Here is a 26,815-nt window from a genome sequence, read left to right on the forward strand (position 1 = left end):
AGATTTGAATCATGTTCATGCCTTGGTTGATATTTGAAGTTCTGCTGGTAGTGAATGGGCTACAAGTTGACGATGATGAGTGGATTGATCCAACAGATATGTTGAACTATGATGCTGCAGCTGGTAAAATGAGGGAGCCACAGGAGGTAATTATCTCTAGCAAGCTACATTGCTGCAGAATTCTAGGACCACATTTAAAGCTCCAAATAATATAAATTAAATAACTAACAAAACATTCATTCCATTGTTTTTGTCTGAGTTGCAACAATCATGATACTTTTGGCATTTCTAATTTGATAATTTGGCAAGTTCCCCAGCCAGCTTTGACCAACTGTGCTGAAAGCTGTTAAAATTCAGTGACTGCCAACTTTCCATCAGCAAGAGATGATGAGAATGCAGCCTCAGAACTTTGGGGAGATCAGTTGAGATCTCCTGCCCTTTGGATGACTGAACAAGCCAATTCCGGAAAGACGAAGTCTGCCACAAATGCAATACACAAAATTATGCTCCCTGTGATAATTCAGCTTGTTTCTCTTCCCCCATTCCCACCCACATAAATATTAGCCACATGATGTCTTCAAACTCTGGTTCTAATTTAGCATTTTATAGCCAGTGTAAATTCATTGATTTTACGTTTTCCTTTTAGCTTGACAACATGTAATGAAAGCTCTGAACAGTCAGTTCCAGAGCTTATTGGCAGAAGCCTGGCATGACTCATTCATCCCTCGTGTCAGGCAAAGGTTCAGTATTTGTGATGCCGAACAGATCTACCAAATGCAAATTCAGAATATTATTGTGTTGCTATGAAACTATAAATCCATTTAAATTAATAGCCAAGCATTTTCTGAAACAAAGATGTCATCAACATGCACCATAAATTATGCCATTTCACCATCAATCTTTCCATTGCGAGTTGATCCCAAATTTCCTGGAAAATAATTTGAATACACAGCAGCAAACATATCACAAATCCAAAATTTCAAAAGTAGTTAATTGCTCACCCCATCTGCAGTGGTGAAATAATTAAACAGACCCATGGCCTGTCATTAGAATTCTTAATTTTAAGTCTTCATCATGCTGATCACTTTCAGAAAATTGTCTGAGATACAAAGACTATATAGACTGTTACTAGCAGCTGCAGTCTATTCCATTTTCAGGACCAGTTTACGTTCAGAATTTATTTAGTTACCATTATTTAGACGATGATACCAGTCATTTAAGTTATTTTAAGTGTCTCGGGAGTAAAGGAAACCTCATTTTCATGAATTGTATGTGTCTGTACTTAAGTATCCTACGCCAAGCACAGAATATTACAGTAAACCTAACGCACAAGAAATGTTATGATGAACTTTGAGAATTATTATTTTTATTTTAAACAAATGAATTGAAATATATTTGAGGATCAAATAAATTGTTTTAATAATTTTGCATTTACCCCAAGATCTCCATTTTGGAATATACACAATGAAAACTTACTTTTGGTGGTGAAATGTTGGCCTATTTTTATTAATGTATACATCCACATTGACATGATTCTAAACTACACCACACCTTTTATGGTTCTCCCAACCTGAAAATTACATGAGAGCTGCAAATCATGTTGATACCAGACATTCAAGGGCCCACTTGAACCATTATCTTTCAGTCTAAGTAGCTGCAATGAGAAAACTATATAAACCTAAATCTAGGACTATCTCCATTGCCTTGATTTCAATCAGGGAATGTGGGAATGAGACCGTGACTAGTTCTCACGGTTTTGTGCGGAACAGTACAGAAGTCCCAAACACAAGAAGTTTGCTTCACTGTCTCTGACTTATTACTAATTCAGTAGTAATCAGCTGGCTGATACTTATATTATTACATTTTAAAAAGTGTTTTTAAATGTTAAATTAAGCACTTTCCTGTTCATTTCGTTAAAGGGCAGAACTAAGGAGGGAGGTACTGGAACTCCGATTGCTGAGGATTATACAGAAGCTAATCGGGGAAAGGATTTCTGTCCAGATTGTTCCACGTGTGATAGACAACTTGAAAATTTACAAAAAAAGGTTAGTAATATAACTTATTTCCTGTTCATTGTAGTTGCTATTGCTATAAATAGATTAAGGGAAAAGGAATGAAAAATCTACAACTGAGTGCAATATGTGTTGCAGGATTGTTGCAAAGACTACCCGTGGAGTAGCAAGTATGTTATGAATGCCAATTGAAATATATAAATAAAGTTTAATAATTCCAATTTGTCATTCATAACAAATTGCTATTTTAGTTTATATGTTCAGAAATAAAACAAAATGAGTCAAAGTGAAAACAAATGGATTGATGTTTGAAAAAAATGTTTGATTAAACAGTTGACACTTGCAACTGGGATCTAGAACCTGAAATCTTGAAAGATCGAGTAACGAGCATCTACTTTTCACACTCCCTCAAACTCTCAAATTTAGTGAATTGTGTTGACTTTAATGACTTCTGCAGAAGTGGGTATTCTTCCAAGACACACATTACATCTGTATGGCAAAAGGAACATTACAGGTAGGGCCACTGCATTTGAACAGTCCATCTGCTGAGTGCAAAATAATATTTCCATATCTCTTGACCCGCTTGCAAAATCTGTTTTTTATTCATTCGTGACACATGGGTGTCGCAGGCTGGTCAGCACTTATTGCCCATCCCTAGTTGCCCGAGGGCAGTCGTCAGTCAACTACGTTGCTGTGGCTCTGGAGACACGTGTAGGCCAGACCAGGTAAGGATGGCAGATATCCTTCCCTAAGGGCCATTACTGAACCAGATGGATTTTTCTGACGATTGACAATGGTTTCACGGTCATCAGTAGATTCTTAATTCCAGATTTCTTTTATTCCACCATCTGCTGTGGCGGATTCGAACCCAAGTCCCCAGAGCACTAGCTGAGTTTCTAGATTAATAGTCTCGTGATAATACCATTAAGCCATTGCCTCCCCACTTACCAACAGTATTCAGGAGAATTTAGTGGGAGCATATGTCAGAGGCTTGGATTGTAGGATGTGGCCCCGATTCTCCACAGGCTCAGTTACTGCTTCCAGCCTGATTATCAATTAAATATAAAACAGAAAAGGCTGGAAATGCTGAGCAGATAGGATTCGTGGAGAGCGAACCTAAGTTAAAGTTTCGGGTCGATGACATCTCATTCACAGTATTTTGCCTTTGTACTCACTAGAGATGTCGAGCCAAGATTGTGTTGACTTTAATACCATTAAAAAAAAGAATTGTGTTATTTTTTGGACTTTTTGTTGCACATGTTACAGCCCAGCAGCCAAGGAATAATGTCCGGCATCAATTAAATAAAAACTTCAGAATGTTGACTCAGTAACAGGCAATTTATTATTGTGGTTTGTTCTGTTCAAGAGTAAGATTTAAAATAAGACACTTAATATGTTGATTTTATATTGGCCAGTGTACATACAGTCTACAAACGTTACTGCTTGTCACACTTTTCTGCCAACTTTTTCTGTTGTGAATTCCCATTTCAATGTTACCTTTCATCAACTGTTATGATTTTTAAGTGTTTAAAACCAGATTTTTAAGTTAAAATTTAAGAACTTATTTCTACAAATGGAATTGATGGAATTTTTGTTTTAGCTTTGATAATTATTTCTATTGTAAGTAGAATAAATAAATATGAAATATGAAATAATTAATTGCTGTTCACTAAATGCCACCAAAATATCGTAATTTCAAATTATAAGGACAACCCTATCGTGGTTGTGGGAGGGAGGGGAAGGGGCGAGGGTAGAAGTGTGGGAAATGGGTCAGGCATTGTTGAGAGCCCTATCAACAGACCTGTCCTTGAAGACCTCTTGTCGACATTCTTAATTGTTTGACGGAAACTCGAGGAATGTGAATACAGAGCAAGGCTTTTCTGTGACTTCTGATGTCAACATTCTTGGTTGAGGAAATACTGCTGTTCTCTTCTCGCAACTCTGTTGAATATTTACTGTAAATTGAATTAAGATCTGTAAATAGGTGACAGGTGTGTGCTTAAACGTGTGAGGAGAATACTGTAATAAATGCACTATATATGTTGTAGACGATATTAAAACTGTGCATGTAATGCACAAATGTCACATTTTCACCAATTGAATGCTGAAGCCTGTATGAAGCATCTACTGCACATCATGCCATTTACCTGTATAAATTGCTACATCAATATTCTTTATTTTAGTTTTAGTCATTTGAGCAGTGTAATTGTTGGCTCTGTTCACTAGGTGGCTGTACACAACAAATTTCTAAAATGTCTCTGCAAACTTCATCTTTATCTGACCATAGGCAATGCCTCTGGCAAGTTACTTGTATATAGTGTGAAAGAGGGTTCTGTTATTTGTGAATCAATGTGGATTACCAGCAATAGAACTTTTTTTTCAAATTATTATTGTTGAGAATTGGATGTTGGTGATAAAGGTACATTTATTGTCTACACTTAATTCTCCTGAAGTAGTGGAGATGGGTCTTCTCCTTCAACTGCCCCTACAATGGTGTAGAGAATTCCATGATGTTAAGGGCATGAGGAGGCACGGTAGCACAGTGGTTAGCACTGCTGCTTCACAGCTCCAGGGTCCTGGGTTCGATTCCTGGCTCGGGTCACTGTCTGTGTGGAGTTTGCACATTCTCCTCGTGTCTGCGTGGGTTTCCTCCGGGTGCTCCGGTTTCCTCCCACAGTCCAAAGATGTGCGGGTTAGGTTGATTGGCCAGGTTAAAAATTGCCCCTTAGAGTCCTGGGATGTGTAGGTTAGAGGGATTAGCGGGTAAATATGTGGGGGTAGGGCCTGGGTGGGATTGTGGTCGGTGCAGACTCGATGGGCCGAATGGCCTCCTTCTGCACTGTAGGGTTTCTATGATTCTATGAGGCCATTTAACCATTCAAACATGTTCCACCATTGGGTGAAATGGTGGTTGAACTCTGTCCAATTTCACCTTTGCCCCATATCCCTTAACACATTTGGTTAATTACTCCAGCGAAAATGAAGGAACAATGACAGTGTCCCAAGTCAAAATGGAGTGGCAATTGCAGCGACGTGCCCATGACAGTGCTGTTCTTGTCCTCCTTAGTGGCACAGAATCCAGAAATGGGGGGGAGAACAAATGTTTTAATATAAGTCTGTACACAAGCCAGTTGTCTTAATCTGTATTTTGTATTTCTGTAATTCTACAGAAAATAGTAAAATTCTAAATTTACTAGTCTTCATCCACAAATAGGATATCCGCTCTCTTTATGCTTCACCTACCATAACAATGAATTAGCCTAGTTTTATCTAGAAATTAGGCTGAAATAATAGAATAAAGAAACCTGCAACTACAGAGAGTAAATTTGTATTGTGAAAGCATTTAAAATGCCCTGTAAGTTAATGTATATATTCTTAATACTACTATTAAATCTCTTTATTTTAGCAAAAAATAATAGGTATGATGTGCAAAGTCAGATGATTTTTGCTGGTAGTGGTAATGCTCAATAGGAACATAGAAACTAGAAGCAGGAGTAGGCCTTTGAGCCTGCTCCACCATTCATCTTGATCATGGCTGATCATTGAATTCAATATCCTGATCCCACCTATCTCCAAATCCCTTGATCCCTTTAGCGCAAGAGCCATATCTAATTTCTTCTTGAAATCGAACAATGTTTTGGCCTCGACTACATTCTGTGGTAGTGAATTCCACAAATTCACCACCCTCTGGGTGAAGAAATTTCTCCTCACCTCAGTTCTAAAAGGTTTACCCCTTATCCTCAAACTATGGGCCTTGGTTCTGGACTCCCCCACCATTGGGCACATTCACTGTGCCCAATCTACTCTGTCTAACCCTGTTAACATTGTATAAGTTTCCTTTGAGATCCCCTCTCACTCTTCTAAACTCCAATGAATATAATCCTAACCGACTTAGTCTCTGCTCATATGACACCTGCCATCCCAGGAATCAGCCTGGCAAACCTTCGCTGTGATCCCTCTATAGCAAGGACCCCCTTCCTCTGATAAAGACACCAAAACTGCACACAATACTCCAAATGTGGCCTCACCAATGCCTTATACAATTGCAGCAAAACATCCCTATCCCTATACTCAAATTTTCCCTACGAAGACCAACATACCATTTGCCTTCTTTACTGTTTGCTGTACCTGCACACTTACTTTCAGCAACTGATGCGTGAGGACTCGGGTCTCATTGAGTATCCACCTCTCTCAATTTACACCCATTCAAATAATAATATCTCCCTATTATTGCTACCAAAGTGGATAACCTCACATTTATCCACATTAGTGCAGATGCCCACACACTGAGCTTGTCCAAACCACGCTGAAGCATCTCTGCATCCTCCTCACAGCTCGACCTCCCACCCAACTTCGTATCATCTGCAAATTTGGAGATAATACATTCAGTTCCCTCTTTCAAATCATTAATATATAGTGTGAACAGTTGGGGTACTAGCACAAGTCCCTGCAGAACCCCATTAGTCACTGACTGCCAATCAGAAAAAGACCCATTTATGCCATAAGACATAGGAGCAGAATTAGGCCACTCGGCCCATCGAGTCTGCTCAGCCATTCAATCATGGCTGATTTTTTTCTCATCCCCATTCTCCTGCCTTTTCCCCATAACCCCTGATCCCTTTTTCAATCAAGTACCTATCTATCTCTGTCTTAAAGACATTCAATGACCTGGCCTCCACAGCCTTGTGAGCCAAAGAATTCCACAGATTCACCACTCTCTGGCTGAAGAAATTCCTCCTCATCTCTGTTTTAAAGGAATCGTCCCTTTAGCCTGAGATTGTGCTCTCTGGTTCTAGTTTTTCTTACTAGTGGAAACATCCTCTCCATGTCCACTCTAGGCAGGCCTCGCAGTTTCCTGTAAGTTTCAATAAGATACCCCCTCATCCTTCTAAACTCCAACGAGTACAGACCCAAAGTCCACAACTGTTCCTCATACAACAAGCTCTTCATTCCAGGGATCATTCTTGTGAACCTCCTCTGGACCCTTTCCAAAGCCAGCGCATCCTTCCTTAGATATGGGGCCCAAAACTGCTCACAGTACTCCAAATGGGGTCTGACTGGAGCCTTATACAGCCTCAGAAGTACATCCCTGCTCTTGTATTCTAGCCCTCTCGAATTGAATGCTAACATTGCATTTGCCTTCCTAACTGCCAACTGAACCAACACATTAACCTTAAGAGAATTTTGAACAATGACTCCCAAGTCCCTTTGTGTTTGATTTCCTAAGCATTTTCCCATTTAGAAAATGCCTCCATTTCTCCTTCCAAAGTGCATAACCTCACACTTTTCCACATTGTATTCCATCTGCCACTTCTTTGCCCACTCTCCTAACCTGTCCAAGTCCTTCTGCAGCCCCCCTGCTTCCTCAATACCACCTGTCCTCTACATATCTTTGTATCATCTGCAAACGTAGCAACAGTGCCTTCAGTTCCTTCCTCCAAATGTATATTGTGAAAAGTTGTGTTCCCAGCACTGACCCCTGAAGCACACCACTAATCACCGGTTGCCATCCTGAGAAAGACCCCTTTATCCCCACTCTCTGCCTTCTGCCAGTCAACCAATCCTCTATCCATGCCAGGATCTTACCCTTAACACCATGAGCACTTAACTTATTTAACAGTCTCCTATGCGGCACCTTATCTAAGACCTTCTGGAAATCTAAATAAATCATGTCCACTGACTCTCCTTTATCTAACTTCGTTGTTACCTCCTCAAAGAACTCTTAACAGATTTGTCAGACATGACCTCCTCTTGACAAAGCCGTGGTGACTCAGTCCTACTTTATCATGCACTTCCAAGTAGTCTGTGATCTCATCTTTAATAATGGACTCTAAAATCTTGCCAATTACCAAAGTTAGGCTAGCTGGCCTATAATTTCCCACCTACTGCCTCCTTCCCTTCTTAAACAGCGATGTTACATTTGTTACTTTCCAGTCCTCTGGTACCCTCCCTGTCTCCAGTGATTCCTGAAAGATCACTACCAATGCCTCACAATTTCCTCAGCTATCTCGTTTAGAACCCAGGGGTGTAGTCCTTCCGGTCCAGGTGATTTACCTATCTTCAGACCTTTCAGTTTCCCCAAAACTCTTTGCTCCCTATCTGCTAACCAGCTTTCAATCCATCTCAAGACATTACCTGCAATCCCATGTGTTTTAACTTTACATAGTAGTCTGTTATGTGAGACTTTGTTGAAAGTTTTCTGAAAGTCTAAATAAACCACGTCCACTGATTCTCCTTGGTCAACTCTACGAGTTATTGGTATTGTCGAATGTGAATTAATTTTGACCATTTAAAATATTTTTACATGAACTGAATCATGTAAACATCCTGTGGATCATATTATAAATAACTGATTTTTTTTATTTTAATAGTTTGAAGCATATAGAAACAAACAGTCGGTTGAATCAACAGAAATCAGTTGCAATCCTGTTTTTAAAAGATACCTGAATAAGCTGCTGTTAGAGACTGGAAAATTAGGTTTGGTAAGTACTCTTCTCACAATGTTTGATAAGAATTTTGTTTTTTTCCCCCCATCTACATGTAGTTCAAAACATGAATGAACATATTTGCTGTTGAGGTTTTCCATCCTGGTGTCAGCTATGATCTTGGGTTTAGAGGATTCAGTCTTGCAAATCCCGGGTCACAGGTAGAAATCAGGGTAAATATTTATTTTTAAAAATCAAATGCTACACTTGTTCCTGCGCCTCCCTTTTCTCATCAACCATGCTTCCTCTTTTTAAATGTCCCCATTTTACCTCTTTTGAAATTTAACTGCCAAAAATCATTTACAATAGATTTTGGAATTAGAATGGTGATTTCAGTGTGTTGCATCTTAAATACACAGATTAAGGGGAGGTGGTAGTGTAGTGGTCACTGGACTAATAACCCAGAGCCCCATGGTCATGAAACAAAAACAGAAAATGCTGGAAAATTTCAGGTCTGACAGCAGCTGTGGGGAGAGAACGTTTCATCAGGGCTGCTCTGACAAAGGGTCATCTAGACTCCAAATGTTTGCCCTATTCTCTCCCCACAGATGCTGTCAGACCTGCTGAGATTTTCCAGCATTTTTCATTTTTGTTTCAGATTCCAGCATCCGTAGTATTTTGCTTTCACCCCAGGGTAATGCTCTGGGGATCCCGGTTCAAATCCTACCATTGCAGATGGGAACATTGGATTCAATGAAAATCTGGAATTGGGAGGTCTGATGATGATCTTCAATAAATGTCCAGCAGGGAAGGAAATCTGCCCTCCTTACCTGGTCTGGCCTACATGTGACTCCATGCCACACAAAGATGTGGTTGACTCTTAAATGCCCTCTGAAATGGCCTAGCAAGCCACTCAGTTCAAGGGTAAATAAGAATGGATAATAAATGCTGGCCCAGCTGGTGATGCCCACATCCCATGAATGAATTTTTAAAAATTGTTGTGTTTAGTAATAGGTTATATTAATACCAAAAACTAGCAGGCATTTTCACGTCGTTACTTCAATCATGAGATCTTTAGTCTGCAGGATTTCGATTTGAATAATAGGTACAGATTGCGGGTGGAGGATCCAACAATTACATACCTTATTTTCTGAATGAGTAATAGCTTGGAAAATGATCATTAATGGTACAGATCGAAAGGAGCAGAGATACCATGATTCCAGGGAGTGTGGGGAGATTCTCAAGGACCACCTTCAGAAAGGAATGGTAACAGATAGCTAGGGAGATTAACTCCCAGAGTCTAGAACCACGGACCTGGCAGCAGTGCCACAAAAAAATCTCATGGCCTCAAACTGTGGTCAAGGTCAGTGAATGCATCTACACATGATGACATTAGCCACCACAAAAGCCTCTTACAATGCTCCATACGCCCATCAATCATCCAACAACACTTCCTGGCATTCTGTACTTCGCTCTCACACAGCTACCAGTGCTGCTAGCTAGCTTCATACCCACCTCTTTATCATCATCCATCCTCCACCTATTTACCGATGGCTGGCATAACACCCAAATATGGTGCTACATGATCATTGACATTGTTCAGAATACATCCTTAGGTGTGGGTCTCTCAACAACCACCGTCAATGTTGCCCTTTGATGGATCAGTTGGGATTACTCTGGATTAATTCCTGATGATTCTGTTTCTAAATAGTTCTCGATGTCCCCCCAGCTGTTTTGAAGTCAAGGCTAATTAAGATACCAAAATATTTCAATTTATATAAAAACATATTGGACAGTTTTGTATGCAGGTTCTATTTTGAATGATTGTGCGGTAAAAATCTTTGGAAGCCTTGCCTGTTTTTTTTTACTCTTTTTCCTCCAGCCTGATGATAATAATGAAGTTCATTATGATGCAGAGGTTTTAATTTCAAAGCAAGATGTAACTGAAATTAAGAAGTTTCTCAGTGGCAAGACATGGAAGGCTGGCGCTTTGGATGATGCACTTAGTAAACTTCTAATTAATTTTAAGTTTCATGATCATGAAGCTTGGAAATGGAGATTTGAGGACACGTTCGGGGTGGATCCTTTAACAGTATTTCTGGTGAGTGGCTGATTTTAGGTATTTGTTCAAAATAATTGCATGAATTCTATCCAGTCCGAGGCTGTCAGAAATATCAGTTCAAGGCATTTAATGCTTCATTGACGTTAGTTGGCTTGTGAAATAGGATACTGCTTTAAATTGTGGAAGTAAGTCCAGTATGAATGTGAGTATCAACGAGTCCTTGGTGGGCCTTAAATTATTCACAATCTATTTTCACTCTTATCGTAAAATTGGCATGGATTTTCATATGCATATGGTTCAAGATTATTTCACCCGTGGTTTAGATGGTAGCACTCTAGCTTCTGAGTCAAAGGTGGTAGTTCAAATTCCACTCGAGACTTGGACACAGAACTGGCTGACACCTTAGTGCAGCACAGAGGGAGCACAGCACTGTTGGTCGTGCCAACTTTCCAAGGAGACAATAAAGTTAGCACAGTGGTTAGCACTGCTGCCTCACAGCTCCAGGGACCTGGGTTCAATTCCGGCCTTGGGTGACTTATCTGTGTGGAGTTTGTACGTTCTCCCTGGGTCTGCGTGGGTATCCTGCGGGTGCTGCAGTTCTCTCCCACAGTCCAAAGATGTGCGGGATAGGTTGATTGGCCATGCTAAATTCATAGAAACCCTACAGTGCTGAAGGAGGCCATTCGACCCATCGAGTCTGCACCGACCACAATCCCACCCAGGCCCTACCCCCACATATTTACCCGCTAATCCCTCTAACCTACGCATCCCAGGACTCTAAGGGGCAATTTTTTTAACCTGGCCAATCCACCTAACCCGCACATCTTTGGACTGTGGGAGGAAACCGGAGCACCCGGAGGAAACCCACGCAGACACGAGGAGAATGTGCAAACTCCGCACAGACAGTGACCCGAGCCGGGAATCGAACCCAGGACCCTGGAGCTGTGAAGCAGCAGTGCTAACCACTGTGCTACCGTGCCGCCCCCTAGTGTCAGGGGGATTAGGAGAGTAAATACATAAGGTTATGGGGATAGGGCCTGGGTGGGATTGTTGTCGGTGCAGACAAGATGGGCCAAATAGCTTCCTCCTGTACTGTAGGGATTCTATGATTCTATCCTATGATAAACTGTCGGGTGGGTGTAAAAAATCATATAGCTTTACTTTGGAAGAGACCTGAAAAGTTTGATTCGGTGTCATGGCCAAGGTTTAGCTCTTAACCAACATTACTAAAACAGGTCATCTGGTCATTTATTACCTCGAGATAATGTTTTTTTTCCCCTGTTTGTTAGAAGGACTGATCAAGTTTGAGTGAAGATGCGATTGGATCCTGAAATTTTAAAAAGGGAAATGGAGCATATTAACTTTTTAAGAATATTGTGGATTGTCACTGTCATGGTGCAATTGTCACAGCTGTCAAAATGTGAGCATAGTATTCAGAGCTGGTTGTTGGATATTGATTGACCTGAAGCTTCTTCAGTGAGATGGAAGCTGTTAATAAAAAAAAATTCTTTTTTTAGCTTTGTAGTTACAGATCACCAACCCGACTGGAAAAAACCTCAAGAAAGAGTAGCATAATTGTAATAGTGTTGAGTTAACAACAGTGTGATGAAAGTATGTGCTCCACAGAGTGCTCTCGTCACTTGTATTTTTGATGTTTCTGTGAATTTGGTTTGGGTAATTTTCTGCTATGCTTCCTACAACAGTAATTACTCTTCAGAATAACTTAATTAGCTGCAAGTCACTTTGGGAAGTCTTGAAGAAGGTACTATAAAAAAAATCAAGTCTGTCTTAGTTTAATGTCAGTAAGAAGTCTCACAACACCAGGTTAAAATCCAACAGGTTTATTTGGCAGCACTAGCTTTTGGAGCCTCTAGCTCCTCCTCCAGATGAGTGAGGACAAGTCCTCAGTCACCTGAAGAAGGAGCTTGAGGCTCCGAAAGCTAGTGCTGCCAAATAAACCTGTTGGACTTTAACCTGGTGTTGTGAGACGACTTACTGTGCTTACCCCAGTCCAACGCCAGCATCTCCATATCTTAGTTTAATGTCTCGCCTGAAAGTAAGCATCTCTGACAATACAGCACTTGATACTGTACTTGAAGTGTTAGATTAGATTGTGTGCTCAAATTCTGGAGTGGGCTTTATACCTATGATCTGATTGAACCAATCTGGACTGTCAGCACACATTATAAATAACACAATCTAATATAAATGATAGCAATAAAGGGTCTGATTAGTTTTAAAACATAATTCAGATCTTTGCACAGTGAAGATTTCTTTACCAACATATTTGAGAACTTGCTTGTAGTTCGATTTCACTCTGCTTCCCATCATTTTGAGTTTAATCACTACCTCCAAAGCAAAGGCCAGGGAAGTGTCCCAATCTAAGCAGCCAATTAAATACATGCGGCAATACTGTGTATATTTGAATATGTTGGACATTAGTGGGACAGTGGTTAGCACTGCTGTCTCTCAGAGCCAGGGACCCGGTTCAATTACGGCCTTGGATGTCTGTCATGTGGAGTTTGCACGTTCTCCCCGTGTCTGTGTGGGTTTCCTCTGGGTGCTCCGGTTTCCTCCCACGTCCAAAGATGTGAGGTTAGGTGGATTGGCTATACTAAATTGCCCCTTAGTATCCAAAGAAATGTAAATTAGGTAGATTAGGCATAGTAAATGTGTGGATTTACGGGGATAGGTTGGGGCGGGGTGTGAGCCTGTGGCATGTCCTTTTGGAGAGTCTGAAGACTCGATGGGCCCAACAGCCTCCTTCTGCAATGTAAGGATTCTATGATTAACCGGGGCTATGGATTTTGATTGCGAGTGATCTGATATCTCTTTGACTTACCCTTTTCCTTTTTTTTCCAGTTGTTGGCCATCCTAACTTGTATTGTTCTAATTTTTCGGATTGTATGTACAGTCGCCCCACCATTTACACGACCCCATCGCTTCTTCTTGTTGTGCTTTCTGATTAGTTTTGTTTGGAACTGGATGTTTTTATACAAGGTACAGAAGTCTATGAATTAGTTTATAGCTTATATGTTTTGCTTGAATTCTGGGTCATGCCAAATAATTATGAATTGTGCATGGATTACTAATCTTAAATGCAAAACCAAATTTGCCATTTTCCACACTTTGGTTGACTATATTCTCCTTTGTTCTGGTATACTGTAATTGATTAATGCTAAAAGATCTTTTGAATGCTAAATTTTCATATTTGTTTACTTGATAGAAATGTAACTTTGTCATTAATTCATATGGTTAATGCTTCAATTTTAAGCCAAAGTTTGACTTGTGAGCCTCTTTTTTTAATATGTTGGAAATTGGTATCCAAGTCCCTTTTTTTACTTTATGCTCCACTGATCACTGACCAAAAGGATAATCTGCTCCCAGGTCTTTGTCTGTGTCACTTTGGATCTGGTCACAGAGGCCAGAGACTTACTGCCACTTACTTACTAAGCCAGCATTATAATCACATGTAGATAACCATTCTGTGATGCCTGGTTTCAGACTATTTGTTCATCCTTGGAACCTAAGTTGATCAAGTCCAGGTGGGATGAAAATTTATTTTGCTTGCTAGCTGCAAGAGTGGATTTGACAGTTTAAACCCAGTTGCTGGTGTACACAGGCATCACAAAATGGCTAGATTAATAGAATGATTGATTGGTGTGCAAGAAAAGAAAAGGTCACACCTTTTGTGTCTGAGGTTATTGTTAAAATATATTCTGGGATAGATTAAAAGCACCTTATACCACACATAATTGATATGGGGAAACTTAATTATTGCACTGGATGGAGTAGTGAAAAAAACAGTCCATTATCAACCTCCCTGACAGATAGTAAGAGTTTCTACAGGTATTTAAGTAAGATTTAGAGTTTGGAAGTTAATAATGGAAAAACAGGAAATAGCAGAAATGTTGAACAGGTATTTTGCGTCTGCCTTCACTGTAGAGGGAAGGAGGCACTTAAAACAATCACTATCACCAGGGAAAGGGTACTAGGAAAACGATTAGATTCGAAGGCTGACAAGACCCCAGGACCAGATGGGCTCCATCTTGGGGTCTTAAAAGAAGTGGCTGAAGAGATGGGAGAGGCATTGGTTAAGATTTTCTGAAATGCCTTAAATTCTGGAAGGGTCCCAGTGGAGTGGAAAATGTCAAATGTCACACCTTGATTTAAGAAAGAAGGGAGACAGAGAGCAGAAAACTATAGGCCAGTTAGCCTAACATATGAAATAGGAAAATTATGACTAGAATCTTTTATTAAGGAGGTTATAACAGGGCACTTGGAAAATCATAATGGGATCAAACATAGTCAGCATGATTTTGTGAAAGGGAAATTGTGTTTAACTAATTTGTTAGTCTTTGAGGAAGTAACTTAGTGTGGGTAAAGGGAAACTTGTAGCTGGGTTATACTTGGATTTCCAAAGTGCATTTGATAAGGTGCCAATCAAAGATTACTACACCAAGTAAAAGCTCATAGTGGCGGGGGGGGGACACACGTATTAACCTGGTTAAAGGATAGATTAGCTAACAGGAAGCAGAGAGATGAGATAAATGTGTCTTTCAGGTTGACAAACTAACTAATGAGTGTTATGGGGATCAGTGCTGGGGCCTCAACTATTACAATTCTAGATCAATTACTTCAATGAAGGGACTGAATGTTTGGTAACTAAATTTGCAATTACACCAAGATAGATAGGCAAGTAAGTTATCAAGAGGAGGTAAAGAGTCTGCAAAAGGATATAGATACATTAAGTGAGTGGACAAAAAAATTGGCAGATGGAGTATAATGTTAGGAACATGTGAACTTGTCCATTTTGTCAGGAAGAATAGAAAAGCAGTATACTATTGAAATAGAGATTGCAGAACTTGGTGGTATTAGGAAGGCAAATGGAATGTTGCCATTTATTTCATGGGGAATGAGATACAAAAATCAGGAAATTTTATTGCAGCTGCACGGAGCCTTGATGAGACCACACTTGGAGTACTTTGAGTTTTCTTATTTGAAAAAGGATATAATTGTGTTAGAAGCATTTCAGAGAAGGTTCAGGAGGCTCATCCCTGGCTTGTCTTTTGAAGAAAGGTTGAACTTATTTTGATTGGAGTTTAGAAGAATGAAGTGATCTTATTGATACATGTAAGATCCTCAGGGGACTTGATGGGGTGGATACTGGGAGAATGTTTCCCCTTGTGGGGAACACAGTATAAGAATAAGAGGTCTCCCTTTTACCGGATGTGAACAGAATTTTTTTTTTTCCCAATGGGTCATTAGTCTGTAGAATTCTCATCCCAAGAAAGCATTGGAGGTTGGATCATTGAACTCTTTCAAGGCAGTTATATTTTTGATAAACAACGGTTCTGGGGGACAGACAGAAAAGTGGAGTTGAGATCATTGCTAAATCAGCCATGATCTTATTGAATGACAGAACAGGTTGGAAGGACCAAATGGACTACTCCTCCAAAGTCCTATATTCTCAATGAGTAATACCATAAATACGTGTGGAACATGCATTCAAAATATCTGATTTTGATTTTAACTACCCATCACCAACCCTAGTTCTTGTGTCTATGTGGGCACAACAATTTCCAAAAAAAGAAAAAATCTTGTAATATGAGTCACTATTTATATTATTTTCCTATTAAGCTGTATGTTTTCCACAGAAGGCAGTTTGATGTATTTTTAAGATTTGTTCTACACTAGGCTATGTTGCATTTTTATGTATAACAACTTGTTAGCTTGCCTCAACTTCACTGAGTTTCAGGGTTTCCGAAAAAAGCATTCTTTTGATTGTACAGCCTGACAATTTTGATAATGCGAATCTTCAATTTGCAAAATATAATTTTTTTCACAGACCGCTTTCGCAAAGCGACAGGCTAATTTTGCCAAATTAGAGCTTGATAAACCTATGTGTACAGGGGTACAAAATATGGACTGGAAGGGCAGTCTGACTGGTGAGTAAGCTTCATTGAGAAAGTTTAATCTTTAAATGAAATCAAACAATCTCTCTTGCCAATTATTGGTGCTGTAAAATACAGACTTATTAGCGACCATTATATCATAGAATCCCTCCAGTAAAGAAGGAGACCCTTTGGCCCATCGATTCTGCACCAACTCAGCATCTTACCCGGGCCACCCCCACCCTATCCTCATAACCTCACGCATTTATCCCACTAATCCCTCTAACCTACACATCTTGGGACACTAAAGGACAATTTGGCATGACCAATCCACTTAGCCTGCACATCTTTGGAGTGAGGGAGGAAGCCAGAGCATCTGGAGGAAGTCCATGCAGACATGTGGAGAATGTGAAAACTCCACACAGTCACCCAAGGGTGGAATCAAATCTGGGCCCCTGGTGCTGTGAGGCAGCAGTGCTAACCACTGTGTCACCATGTCACCCATTTGGCAACAGCAAGAATTTGTAATCAAACAGGTGCAGCTGCAACACCAAAAAAAGTACTTTGTTTTAGTTATATTCTTTCGCATCACAGAATGTTAGAATTGTCAATACTGGTGCCTATTTAGTTATGGTTTGTATTAGTAGCTGTCTGATTTGTTATTTAAAGTTTTGTAGAAAAATAATTTGATTGATCAAAACACTAGGACTAATTCAGCAAAGGTAGAGATGGTGACACTAAGTCACATCAGTCTAAAATAGCAGTAATATCAGCTCCAGCTGAGAGCTTGTGTCAAATGCAACTGCATGATCTTTTGCACTCGCTAGGCCCATTTTGGCCAAATTGTACTGAAAATAAACAGCAGAAGCATTGGGGCATTATGTCCAATTGAGAACTAATTTTATGTTTAATGCAGAATTTTAGTAATACTCAAAAAGTAATGATTTCAATCCACTCCACATCACTTAGACAACTGGATTAGTAGAGAGATCTAATGATTCACTAACTAGTATGATGTGCACTAAAAGAAATGAGATAAAATATTGTCATAATTGCTATTTACAAACTGGGAGATACGCCAAGAATCCACAGACTTTTCGTCTTTCAAGGGACAATGTTCATGGGCTGTTTATGCTAATTGGAGAGGAGTGGTCAAGAAAGGCCACAGACATTTTGAAATAACATTAACCATGTTATTTCCATCAAACTCTCCATTACTTCATTGAGTTAGTTGAACACAATTAATGCTGGCTTTCACTTATTAACCCATACTTTTGCAAGTGCTAAATCCTCTACACTGATGTTACGCTGACTGTCACTTGGAGAGGGTTTATCCCTCTCCATTTTGAAGAGGAGTATAACATAAACCTCCCCTCACCTGAACCCATCACCCATTTCTTGTTTGGTTATATTAATGACCTAGACTCAGGTACAGAGGGCATAATTTCAAAATTTACAGATGATCAAAACTTAAGAATATAGTAAACAATTACAAAGTTATAACTGACTTCAGAATCATAGATCTGGTGATGGAAGGGGCAGCCACGTGGCAGATTAAATTTTACAATTTTACAATTTAGAGAAGTGGCAGAGATGTATATATAGACGTATGTAGAAGGGAATATCTATTTTTCCTAACAGCAAGTGAGATGTTATTTGACCCTTTTTGCGATATTTTAAAATTTTTACAGCACTGTATTGTTAAATATGCTTCCAAAACTCCTGTCAAAACAGTGATCCTTTGGTTATCATTTTCATCTAGCTCCAATATGAAAAAGTCTTGTAGCAATGCATAGAGTAGGTAATTTTGCATTGCCTGGCTAGCTACAGATTTTCAACATTAAAGAAAATAGCATCTGCAATTAGAACCATAAGAGCATTGGTTAACAAAACATACCATGAGGTGCAAAGTAATGTTGACTGTTTGTATTTTCTAAGTGTTGTGCATAACTAATTTTGAGGAACATGGCAGAATAACTTTGCAAGTCCTTTAACACTCGGATTCTTCTCCGAACAGAGTGGTTCAGACGAACATGGACATTAGAGAACGACCCTTGTGAAACATACTACGAAGCTCTCTTGGTGGATCCAATTTTGGAGGTTCCTCCAACCAAGGTAAAAATGAATGATTTTGTCAGAAATGTATTGACTTAATTTGAAACACCCAATGATATAATTTGCTTTCTCTTTAAGGCTCTGATGCTTACTATAACAACACTGATCACTGAACCTTTGAAACATATTGGGCAACCCATCGGTCAATTTTTCCGCGATCTCCTTAAAGACCTACCATGGATGTGGCAGTTTCCTGTGACCCTGACAGTAATATTGGCTGTGGTTGTAAGTCTTGACTTTAGTCATCAAATTGAAAACATTTGTTTAAAATGATACTTTATGCAGTAAAGGTTCATTAATTAATGACATCCTGTCAATGCATGTTACAATGGAGTTCCAGCAGACAGTGGCACAGAGTACAGGAATATGGGTCATTCGATATCTCTGACTGCATATTCTGTCCTTTTTCTTCATTTATCCTGGATAAATAAATTAACAAAAATATTTGCTGTAGCCTGAATAAATTAGAGTGGCAGACTTTGCAACTTGTTTTAAGTGGCATTATTCCTGAAGCACCTCAGCTTTTTTTATCTTAAGGATAGAATTTGCATAATTTGCTGTTCAGAGATTCTCAGAAATTACAATGTTCACCATTTTTTGCTTTCGTCTTTTGCAGGTATTCTGCTATTCCTGTGGTAATGCTGTTGTTCGATATGGTCTATCTAGATCACTTCCAAATGTTGGTCCTCAAGCTCCAATTGTATATCATAATGTGCCATCATATAGTCTACAAGGCCCTATTCGTGACAGTTATTACCAAAGAGGGGGATATGTGGATTACCAGGCTGGGGGAGATGCTAGCCATGTTCGTCACATCAGAAGAGATGAAGACCATGACGCTGTAATTGCTAGTCCCAGCAGGCCAAGGGACATAAATCACCAAGGTGTGGAAGAAATAATGAACCGGGAAAGAACTGGGATGCCCGTTAATGAGCTAGGTGGAAACCAGCTACGCAGAAGAGTATCAAACCAGCAAGATTGCCATTGTACTAAGTGCACTTCTAAGCAGCTTTCTCCAAATAACAGGGTCTTTGCAACCACCACACAACAGACACAAGAGGAAGACATTGCACAAAGTGTGATAGAAGATCTTCACCAAGCTCAAGAGATTGTTGAACCGTGTGAAAGGTGTAATTTCCAAAATAAGAAGGCAACTGATTTGTTTGTTAGCAAACTAGATAATCAGTTAGATGAGGAGAGAAGAGCAGGCGGGGAGGATATGCAGAATAATGTTCTTGAGGAAATTCAGACTACTGACAAGCCCCTTGATGCAGTTTCACAACTTCCACCAGGAAAAAATGTCACAAAGTCAGAAGTTACTGACACAAAGAATGTACAGGAAAAGAAATTTGAAAACGAGGTCTCCATAGAAAATGTGGGAGCGCAAGTAAGTTTTCCGAGAAACCTAGAAACTCTTATGACCGAAATTAAACCATATTTTGTTAATGCTTAGTTACAAAATAACAATTAGCAGGAGGGTAGGATTGTAAATATAGAATATTGCAAAAATTGGATGTTTTACATTGGTCTGTTGGTGGCCATTTTTTGAGGTGTATTTTATCAGTTTCTGAACTATGGTTAAAAACCAGGTACTTTGTAATTATTTTTAAATAGTCCTCTTGGGGAGAGGATAGAGGAAGAAGTATGGAAGATTTTTAAATAAATAGTGGTAGTGGGGAGGAGGAACAGTTTGCTGCGGCCCACTTTGTTGCTTTAGGGAGTGGGATGGAAATGGGCTTGGAGCTATGTACCGGCAAGGAGTGAATGTAATGGGTGGTGGATGATTTTCTTGTTTAGTGAGGAGGGGTGTATTAGTGGGGCCTAATTTTGTCATTATTGAAAGTATGAGGGCGGGAAATATTTTCTCTTCTCAATGGAATGGGCACAGTGTTCAGTGGCAATTGTTCTCAATGTGGAGGTGTGTAGAGCGCCCCTCAGTAATGGGATTAGACAGGGAGGTGTGAAAATGTGGGCCACTGAATACTTGCTCAGCTTGAAAGATTGAAGGCAAAATAATTGATGCTCAAGGAAAGGAGGATGCTGCAAAAGTTTCTGAGAGTTCAGTGAGGTAAGTCGCTGCCTTTAATTATCTTGTTGCCTTCATAGGTTTACTCTTAATCCCCATATCTATTTGCTTGATAATGAGACCCAATAATGTAACAGCGGAACTCCCTTATGTTCTGCACAAGATCTATTTAATCCGTCAGTTTCTCCAGATCTGAACCAACTTAGCACTAACCCAGAAGCCTTCAGTTTTATTCACAGATGCTTTAATTTATAATAAATGATATACAGAACGGAATATGCTGAGAGACAATTAAATACAATCAGGGTGACAAATTCGTGTCACTCTGAGCTCTTTAGTTAACATAAAAACATAAATTATTCCTGATCAGGTCCTCCACTTGGAGCAGGTTGCTGCCTGATGTTTTGGTGTCTGTCCCTATTTCTTTTCTCTCTTCCATTCTGTGCCCGACAGAGGTCAAAAAAGTTTATTGACATCCAATTGTAACAGTTTGAATTTATATAGCAGAGGAGCATCTAATTTGTCAGATTCTTAAATCATGCAGAGCTTTGATAGAATAAATAAGGAGAAGTTGTTTCCACTGATTGGACGGTTGGTAACTCATATTTAAGGGCACATATTTAAGGATAATTGGCAAAAAGACAAGAGCTGGGATAGAGTTTTTTTGCACAGAGAGTTATTATGACATGGAATGCACTGCCTGATAGGCTGTTCAATTCAAAAAGATTTGCTCTATTCCACCTCGGCCCTCTTTGTTTTCATTCTATTTTGTTTAGTTTTTTACTGTTCTCTACCTTTTATTTCTTTATTGTCTTTCTTCATTTTTCTTCCCTCCACACTCTTTCCCCCTACTTCATCCCCCTTCCCTTACCTTTTCTTCCCCCCCCCCCCGTTTTCCCTTTTCTACATTCTACCTCTGTCCCATTTCTTGCCCCCCCCCCCCCCAAACATCTTCATCTGTTGCAGCTTCTCTGCCGTTTGGCCATTCACACCCATTATTCTCTCTGTGGAGGAAAGCTATTAGCAGTCTTTTCCCCAGGTTTATATGGCTATGACTCATCTTTCATTCCCTCCCCCTGACATATAAATATCTCCCACTTTCTATGTCTTTTAGCTGTGACAAAGGGTCATCTGGACTCGAAACGCCAGCTCTTTTCTCCTTACAGATGCTGCCAGACCTGCTGAGATTTTCCAGCATTTTCTCTTTTGGTTTCAGATTCCAACATCTGCAGTAATTTGCTTTTATCAATTCAAAAGGACCTTGGATAAGTACTCGAAACAGGAAAAATTCAAGGCCCTGGGGAAAGAACAGCAGAGTAGCTGGGATAACTCTTGCAAAGAGCTGACACAGGCATGATGGGATGAATGGCCTCCTTCAGTGCTGCAAGATTTTATGATAAAAGCGTTGAATTATTGTAGTTATAGGACAGACATGTTAGTATAGAACTTCAGTATTGCTGAAAAGAGAAACGTGTTGCTGAAGCTTTTTGACTTGGACTCCTCAGGACAAACATGAGAAAACCAAATTTGAAAAGATCACAACAATTTATATCACAGGAGGAAAGGGTACTGATTGGTTGGCAAGTGGACTCTGATTGGCCACGGTGTTGCTTTGGAGAAAGCAACAGGGACACTATTCGCTACCCGAGCTCCCAGGTAATTGAAAACAGATGCAAAGCTTGAACATATTTCATCTGTTTGCAAAGAATGAATGTTATGTCACTTCTAGCAAGTGTAAATGAACCACATTAGAATCTCAACTGATTATCTTACAATGGTTGATAATGAAGTTATTACCGCACTCCACATTGTTCAGCAAGTGCTGCCCAGTCGTGGAATTCGTTTTTGTGAGCGCGGACTGGTTGGGCACCGAAATTCATATATTGTATTGCTCACTTGTGCAGTTGGCAGAACATCTTTTTGAACTGACAGCATCATCCTGCCTGGTATGTGGGCCCCAATGTTCCAGTGATTAGCTGATTGAATCAAGCAACATGTTCCTTTGATTGCTGCTAATAGGCAGAGAACAAACTGTGCTCAACCAGCCTTACTTACAAAAGGTCTACTGTTAGATTTTATTCCGCGATTGGGCAGCGCTTGCTGAATAATCTTGTTAGTGCAGCTATTCACACACTTGACCAATTTAAGGTAATCACTCGAGCTTGTAGCTTGGCTTGCTAGAAATGACATACATTCATATAAAGAGACCTGTTCTCTGTAAACAAAAGGAATATCACCTTTTTTGAATTACCTTAGAGTTTGGGGAGCCTATAGTTTCCTGTTGCTTCCTCCATGGCAGTGCCTCAACCAATCAATCAGTTCCCTCTTCTATTATATAACTTATCCTAATCATTTGAATTTTGGTGTTCTTGCATTTGTCCTGATAAGTGCAAGATGAAAAGTTTCAGCAATATGTTTCTCTTTTCAACAATATTCAAAAAACTTTACATTTTATAAACAAAAGCTTGGTTTTAAAAAAAGCAAGTGAAGAAATGTTCATACTTCACTAGGATACATCAAAACAATATGTAAAGTATGTAACGTAGAGTCGGTATCATCTTTGAAATTAGAGAGACTGAGGCACTTAATAGATTGTAATAAAGATTTAAAGGATAATTCAGTGACAAACATCGAAATTAGGAGCAGGAGTAGGCCACAAAGCCTCTCGAGCCTGCTCTGCCATTCAGTGAGATCATGGCTGATCAGTTGGAACCAATATGTTTCAAGGACAGAATTCAATGAGTAAACAGTTGATTTTAATAGCTTAAGGATTTACAGACAGGGTGAGAGAGAACTACTAAAGTCCCTGTTACTGCTCATAATTAGTAAGCTTTGGAAAGGAAGATGTGTATGTTTCTAACCTCTGAGTCTAAGGAGATTTCGAATAATCACCAGCAAGCTTCCCGTGAGATTAAATAAAGTGGATTGTTTATTCATGTGTCCACCCCAAAATCTAATGCTCCAACACTCACTCACATAGTTGCACACACAAACACACTCAAGAAAAGTACAGTTGAAGAGGTCAGTGCAGTTTTACAAGCTATAAACAAAAGGAATAGTTCATAATGCATGTGTTTGTCCTGTTCTATTGAACATGCATTGCAGGGCTGATGGAAAAGATGTTTTCACTCCTGCCGTGCAGATAAGGTAAATTCAACAGCCAGAGTCATGTGCCGCAGTAGTTTTCGGGAATCTCTTGAAGATGTGGACTTTCTGCAGATTACTTGCTTGCAATCTCATTATCAGGAGGTCAATTTGCTGTATTGGTGGACCCAAAAAGGAACAAGCTTGGAGACTTTGAGATGTTACTGTTCTCCAGTTTTAGGCATGGATGTTACTGCCCTTCTTGTAGACTGCACTTAAAGATTAAATGGAAGACCATAATGGTTGTCATACGATGTGACTTCCCACAGTTCCCATTTCCATATGTGATAAGGGGGAGGTGATGGCCGAGTGCTATTAATCCAGAAGCTCAGCTAATGTTCTGGGTTCGAATGCTGGTTTTAGAAATAGTTTGGAATCTGTTGAAAGGAAGGGTAAAAATCAAATAAGAAACCCCAGGCCAATTGGGTCAAGCTAGTCCTGGAGTCCATATTTGACCCTTTTTTATCGTACAGAATATCTACCTAATGTACCAGGTGATCTCCATTGCAGCCAGTCTCTCCTGAGAAAGTATACAAATGTTTAACGCATGTGCTGGAAAACCTGTTCTACAGGTCTGACAGTTTTTTATTGTTTGGCTGAAGTTTAATTGTAAATCAGAATTTGCTGAAAGCTAGAATCTGTGGTGTTTTCCTGAGTAAAGGTCAAATTATTGTTTTGGGCCAGTAATTTCTAGAATGTACAGTATTATTGACGAAATGTCAGTTCTATGATGATGAGATTTCTGATTTTAACCTCATTTGTGTAATGTGTGCCTTATTTGAGTTTTGCATGAACTCTTTCTCTGCATTTTCAAATTTAAACAAGTGTTTTGTCACTATTGTATAATTTAAACTAAATGTAAAATTCCATGTTCAATCTGTTTCCAATATTGTAATATAGTGTGAAGTCATAATTAAAGATTTAAATGTGTTCTAGAAAACTATTGTATAAAATGAGTTTCATGCATCAATTTTCCTGCATCTCATTAAAGATTTTCAGAGATTCTCAACATTGTTCATATTGCTTGTGAATGGAGTAACATCAGCTGTTTTGATTATTAAACACTTAACAAGCGAAATAATGTAGATTATTATTTTTGAAACTTTGAGTTGAATAATTAATACTTGTTTGTTCCATAGGCTTTCAATAATCCAGAATCTGGAGAGAATCAAAGAACATGAGGATTTCTGTTGAAGAAACCAACATTAGTTGTATCTTGCAACAATTGCTGGTTGTTGGAAATTTCAGTCAGTGTTTACATATATCTCGTGAACAAAGCGTCAGACTGAACATAAAGTAAAAGCAGAAAAAAAACATGCAATGTGATACGAACTTTAAAAGTTGTCCATTTCAGGACTACAGTGTGTACTTCTATCCTTCAATTTCAGTTTAACCTATAGTAGCTTTAGAAAAAAAGTGTATGAGTAGCATCAAATTCAAATAAGACCACATAGTTGTATAATAATACGTCAGTGTTTCAATTGAAATCTTTTTCCATTGTTTAGACTGGAAGTGGCATTTGCTAGTCTGGTCCATTACCATTGTTTGAGCACCAGACTAGAATGGTGTTCATCAACTTTGTGAATTCTATAGATGGCACAAACATACAGCTCCAGTGTAAATCTTAGGCTAGAATCAATGCATCAGGAGCCTTACAGTTGTGGAACTAAATGTTAGCTCCACCAGTGTCAGTGGAAGTCCCAGATTAGTGCTGGTGTATCACTAATCTGTTTACATTCAATATTGTCAGCCAATTGCTTTACTGCAAAAAATGTTTTCTTTTATTAGGTGATGCAAGGAATGTGCACAACTTGGCCATCTGTCAGTTCTTTTTGATTATGCTGCTGTGATGTTTTACTGAGATGCATCTGAAATATGATAGCAATATTAAACAAAGCTGAAATTAATCAAAACCAACTAAAGACAGGAACAGGTCTTGGCTATGAAGGCCTTACTGCATGAATCTACTTTGTCAGGTCAGTGGCTTAAGTTGTATCCTATCTGATGCACAGCCATTTTTTTAGGGTTATCTTTTCAATAGCATTTCAAGAGCATCATGCCATGTTTTGCCTTTCTAACAATCAAAACATCTATATGCATAATAGTTAAGCTTTAATGTATGTTTTTATGTTTCACTTTCCTGTTGATTTGAACAGATACCTTTTAAATCTGAAGAATTAACATCAGAGAACTGACAGAAGTTAATGAAGCTGTATTCAAATTGACAAACTAGTGAAGTCTCTTGGATCAGTGTCAGTTAGAAGAGTTAGTCATTGGACACAGTTGATTACTCTGTTGCCAAGTTTCTTCTATGTAGTATCATAATTTGTAAATGAGCATTTTAAAAATCAAGATGAAGATTTTCATGGCTAATTATTTATATTGTTTAGGGTAGTGGCAATTCTTCTAACATATTACCAGTAGGAAGTGTAAATTTTTAAAATGAATACTCTTAAGACTTGGTGCAGCATCTAAGAACTGCTTGCCTAAAAAGAAAAACAATTCCATGGTGAAAGTGGTTTCGGATAATATAGTTATTATTTTTGTTCATACCATAATTGAGTATGGTTGCTTTTATTTGTCTCCCAGCTGAAGTAAATAACTTGTTTCTCTTTTTATTAATTTCCAAAGTTGGCACAGTAAAGACTACCTCAAATTCTTAATGCAAACATTTTTTAAAATAATTTTTTAAGAAGTCCTATGGATAGCATTTGATCTGAAGTTTGTAAATATGTAACAGTCCTTGTTTTAGCATGTTCATGAAATTAAATTTTTCATACAATCTTATGATATGGAAGTAATTTGTGCCTACCTTGACTCTTTTGGTAGAGCTTTCTGTCCCCCTGTGGCCCAGTGTTTTTTCCCTTCAAGCATTTATCCAATTCTGTTTTGAAAGTTACTGTTGAATCTGTTTCCACAACCCTTTAAAGTAGTGCATTCCGGGTCACCTTAAATCTGTTTTTTTTAAATCAAAATCCTTTACAATTTTGAACAGCTGAGAACGACAACTTCAGCTTCTTCAGTCTCTTCACATAACTGAAGTCCCTCATTCTGGTCAGCCTCTTCTGCACCCTCTCCAAGACCTTGACATCCTCCCTAAAATGCACTACCCAAAATTTGACATATTACTCCCACTG

The 26,815-nt window shown here is 39.0% G+C and overlaps 1 protein-coding gene across 5 annotated transcripts; it reads left to right on the forward strand.

Moving 5' to 3' along the window:
* clcc1 (chloride channel CLIC-like 1) lies at positions 1-26,460 on the forward strand. Of its 5 annotated transcripts, none has more exons than XM_078218193.1 (10): positions 1-146; positions 1,920-2,045; positions 8,384-8,494; positions 10,320-10,538; positions 13,362-13,499; positions 16,348-16,447; positions 18,411-18,508; positions 18,587-18,733; positions 19,125-19,895; positions 24,818-26,460. In XM_078218193.1, the coding sequence occupies exons 1-10, from the start codon at positions 12-14 to the stop codon at positions 24,857-24,859; spliced, it is 1,887 nt and encodes a 628-aa protein (XP_078074319.1). In that variant the 5' UTR covers positions 1-11; the 3' UTR covers positions 24,860-26,460. The 5 variants fall into 5 exon arrangements, with proteins under 5 accessions (XP_078074319.1, XP_078074320.1, XP_078074318.1 ...); XM_078218194.1 differs by lacking the exon at positions 24,818-26,460 and adding an exon at positions 23,640-24,753; XM_078218192.1 differs by lacking the exon at positions 24,818-26,460 and adding an exon at positions 22,040-22,275.
* The last annotated feature ends 355 nt before the right edge of the window (positions 26,461-26,815 follow it).

Source organism: Mustelus asterias, chromosome 8, assembly GCF_964213995.1.
Source record: "Mustelus asterias chromosome 8, sMusAst1.hap1.1, whole genome shotgun sequence".
NCBI classification, from domain to species: Eukaryota; Metazoa; Chordata; class Chondrichthyes; order Carcharhiniformes; family Triakidae; genus Mustelus; species Mustelus asterias.

Coding starts and splice junctions, on each gene's coding strand:
- clcc1 (XM_078218192.1), top strand. CDS start 12: ATGTTCATGCCTTGGTTGATATTTGAAGTTCTGCTGGTAGTGAATGGG. Junction 16,448..18,410: donor CTGGAAGGGCAGTCTGACTG/GTGAGTAAGCTT, acceptor TTCTCCGAACAG/AGTGGTTCAGACGAACATGG. Junction 19,896..22,039: donor TAGAAAATGTGGGAGCGCAA/GTAAGTTTTCCG, acceptor TGGACTCCTCAG/GACAAACATGAGAAAACCAA.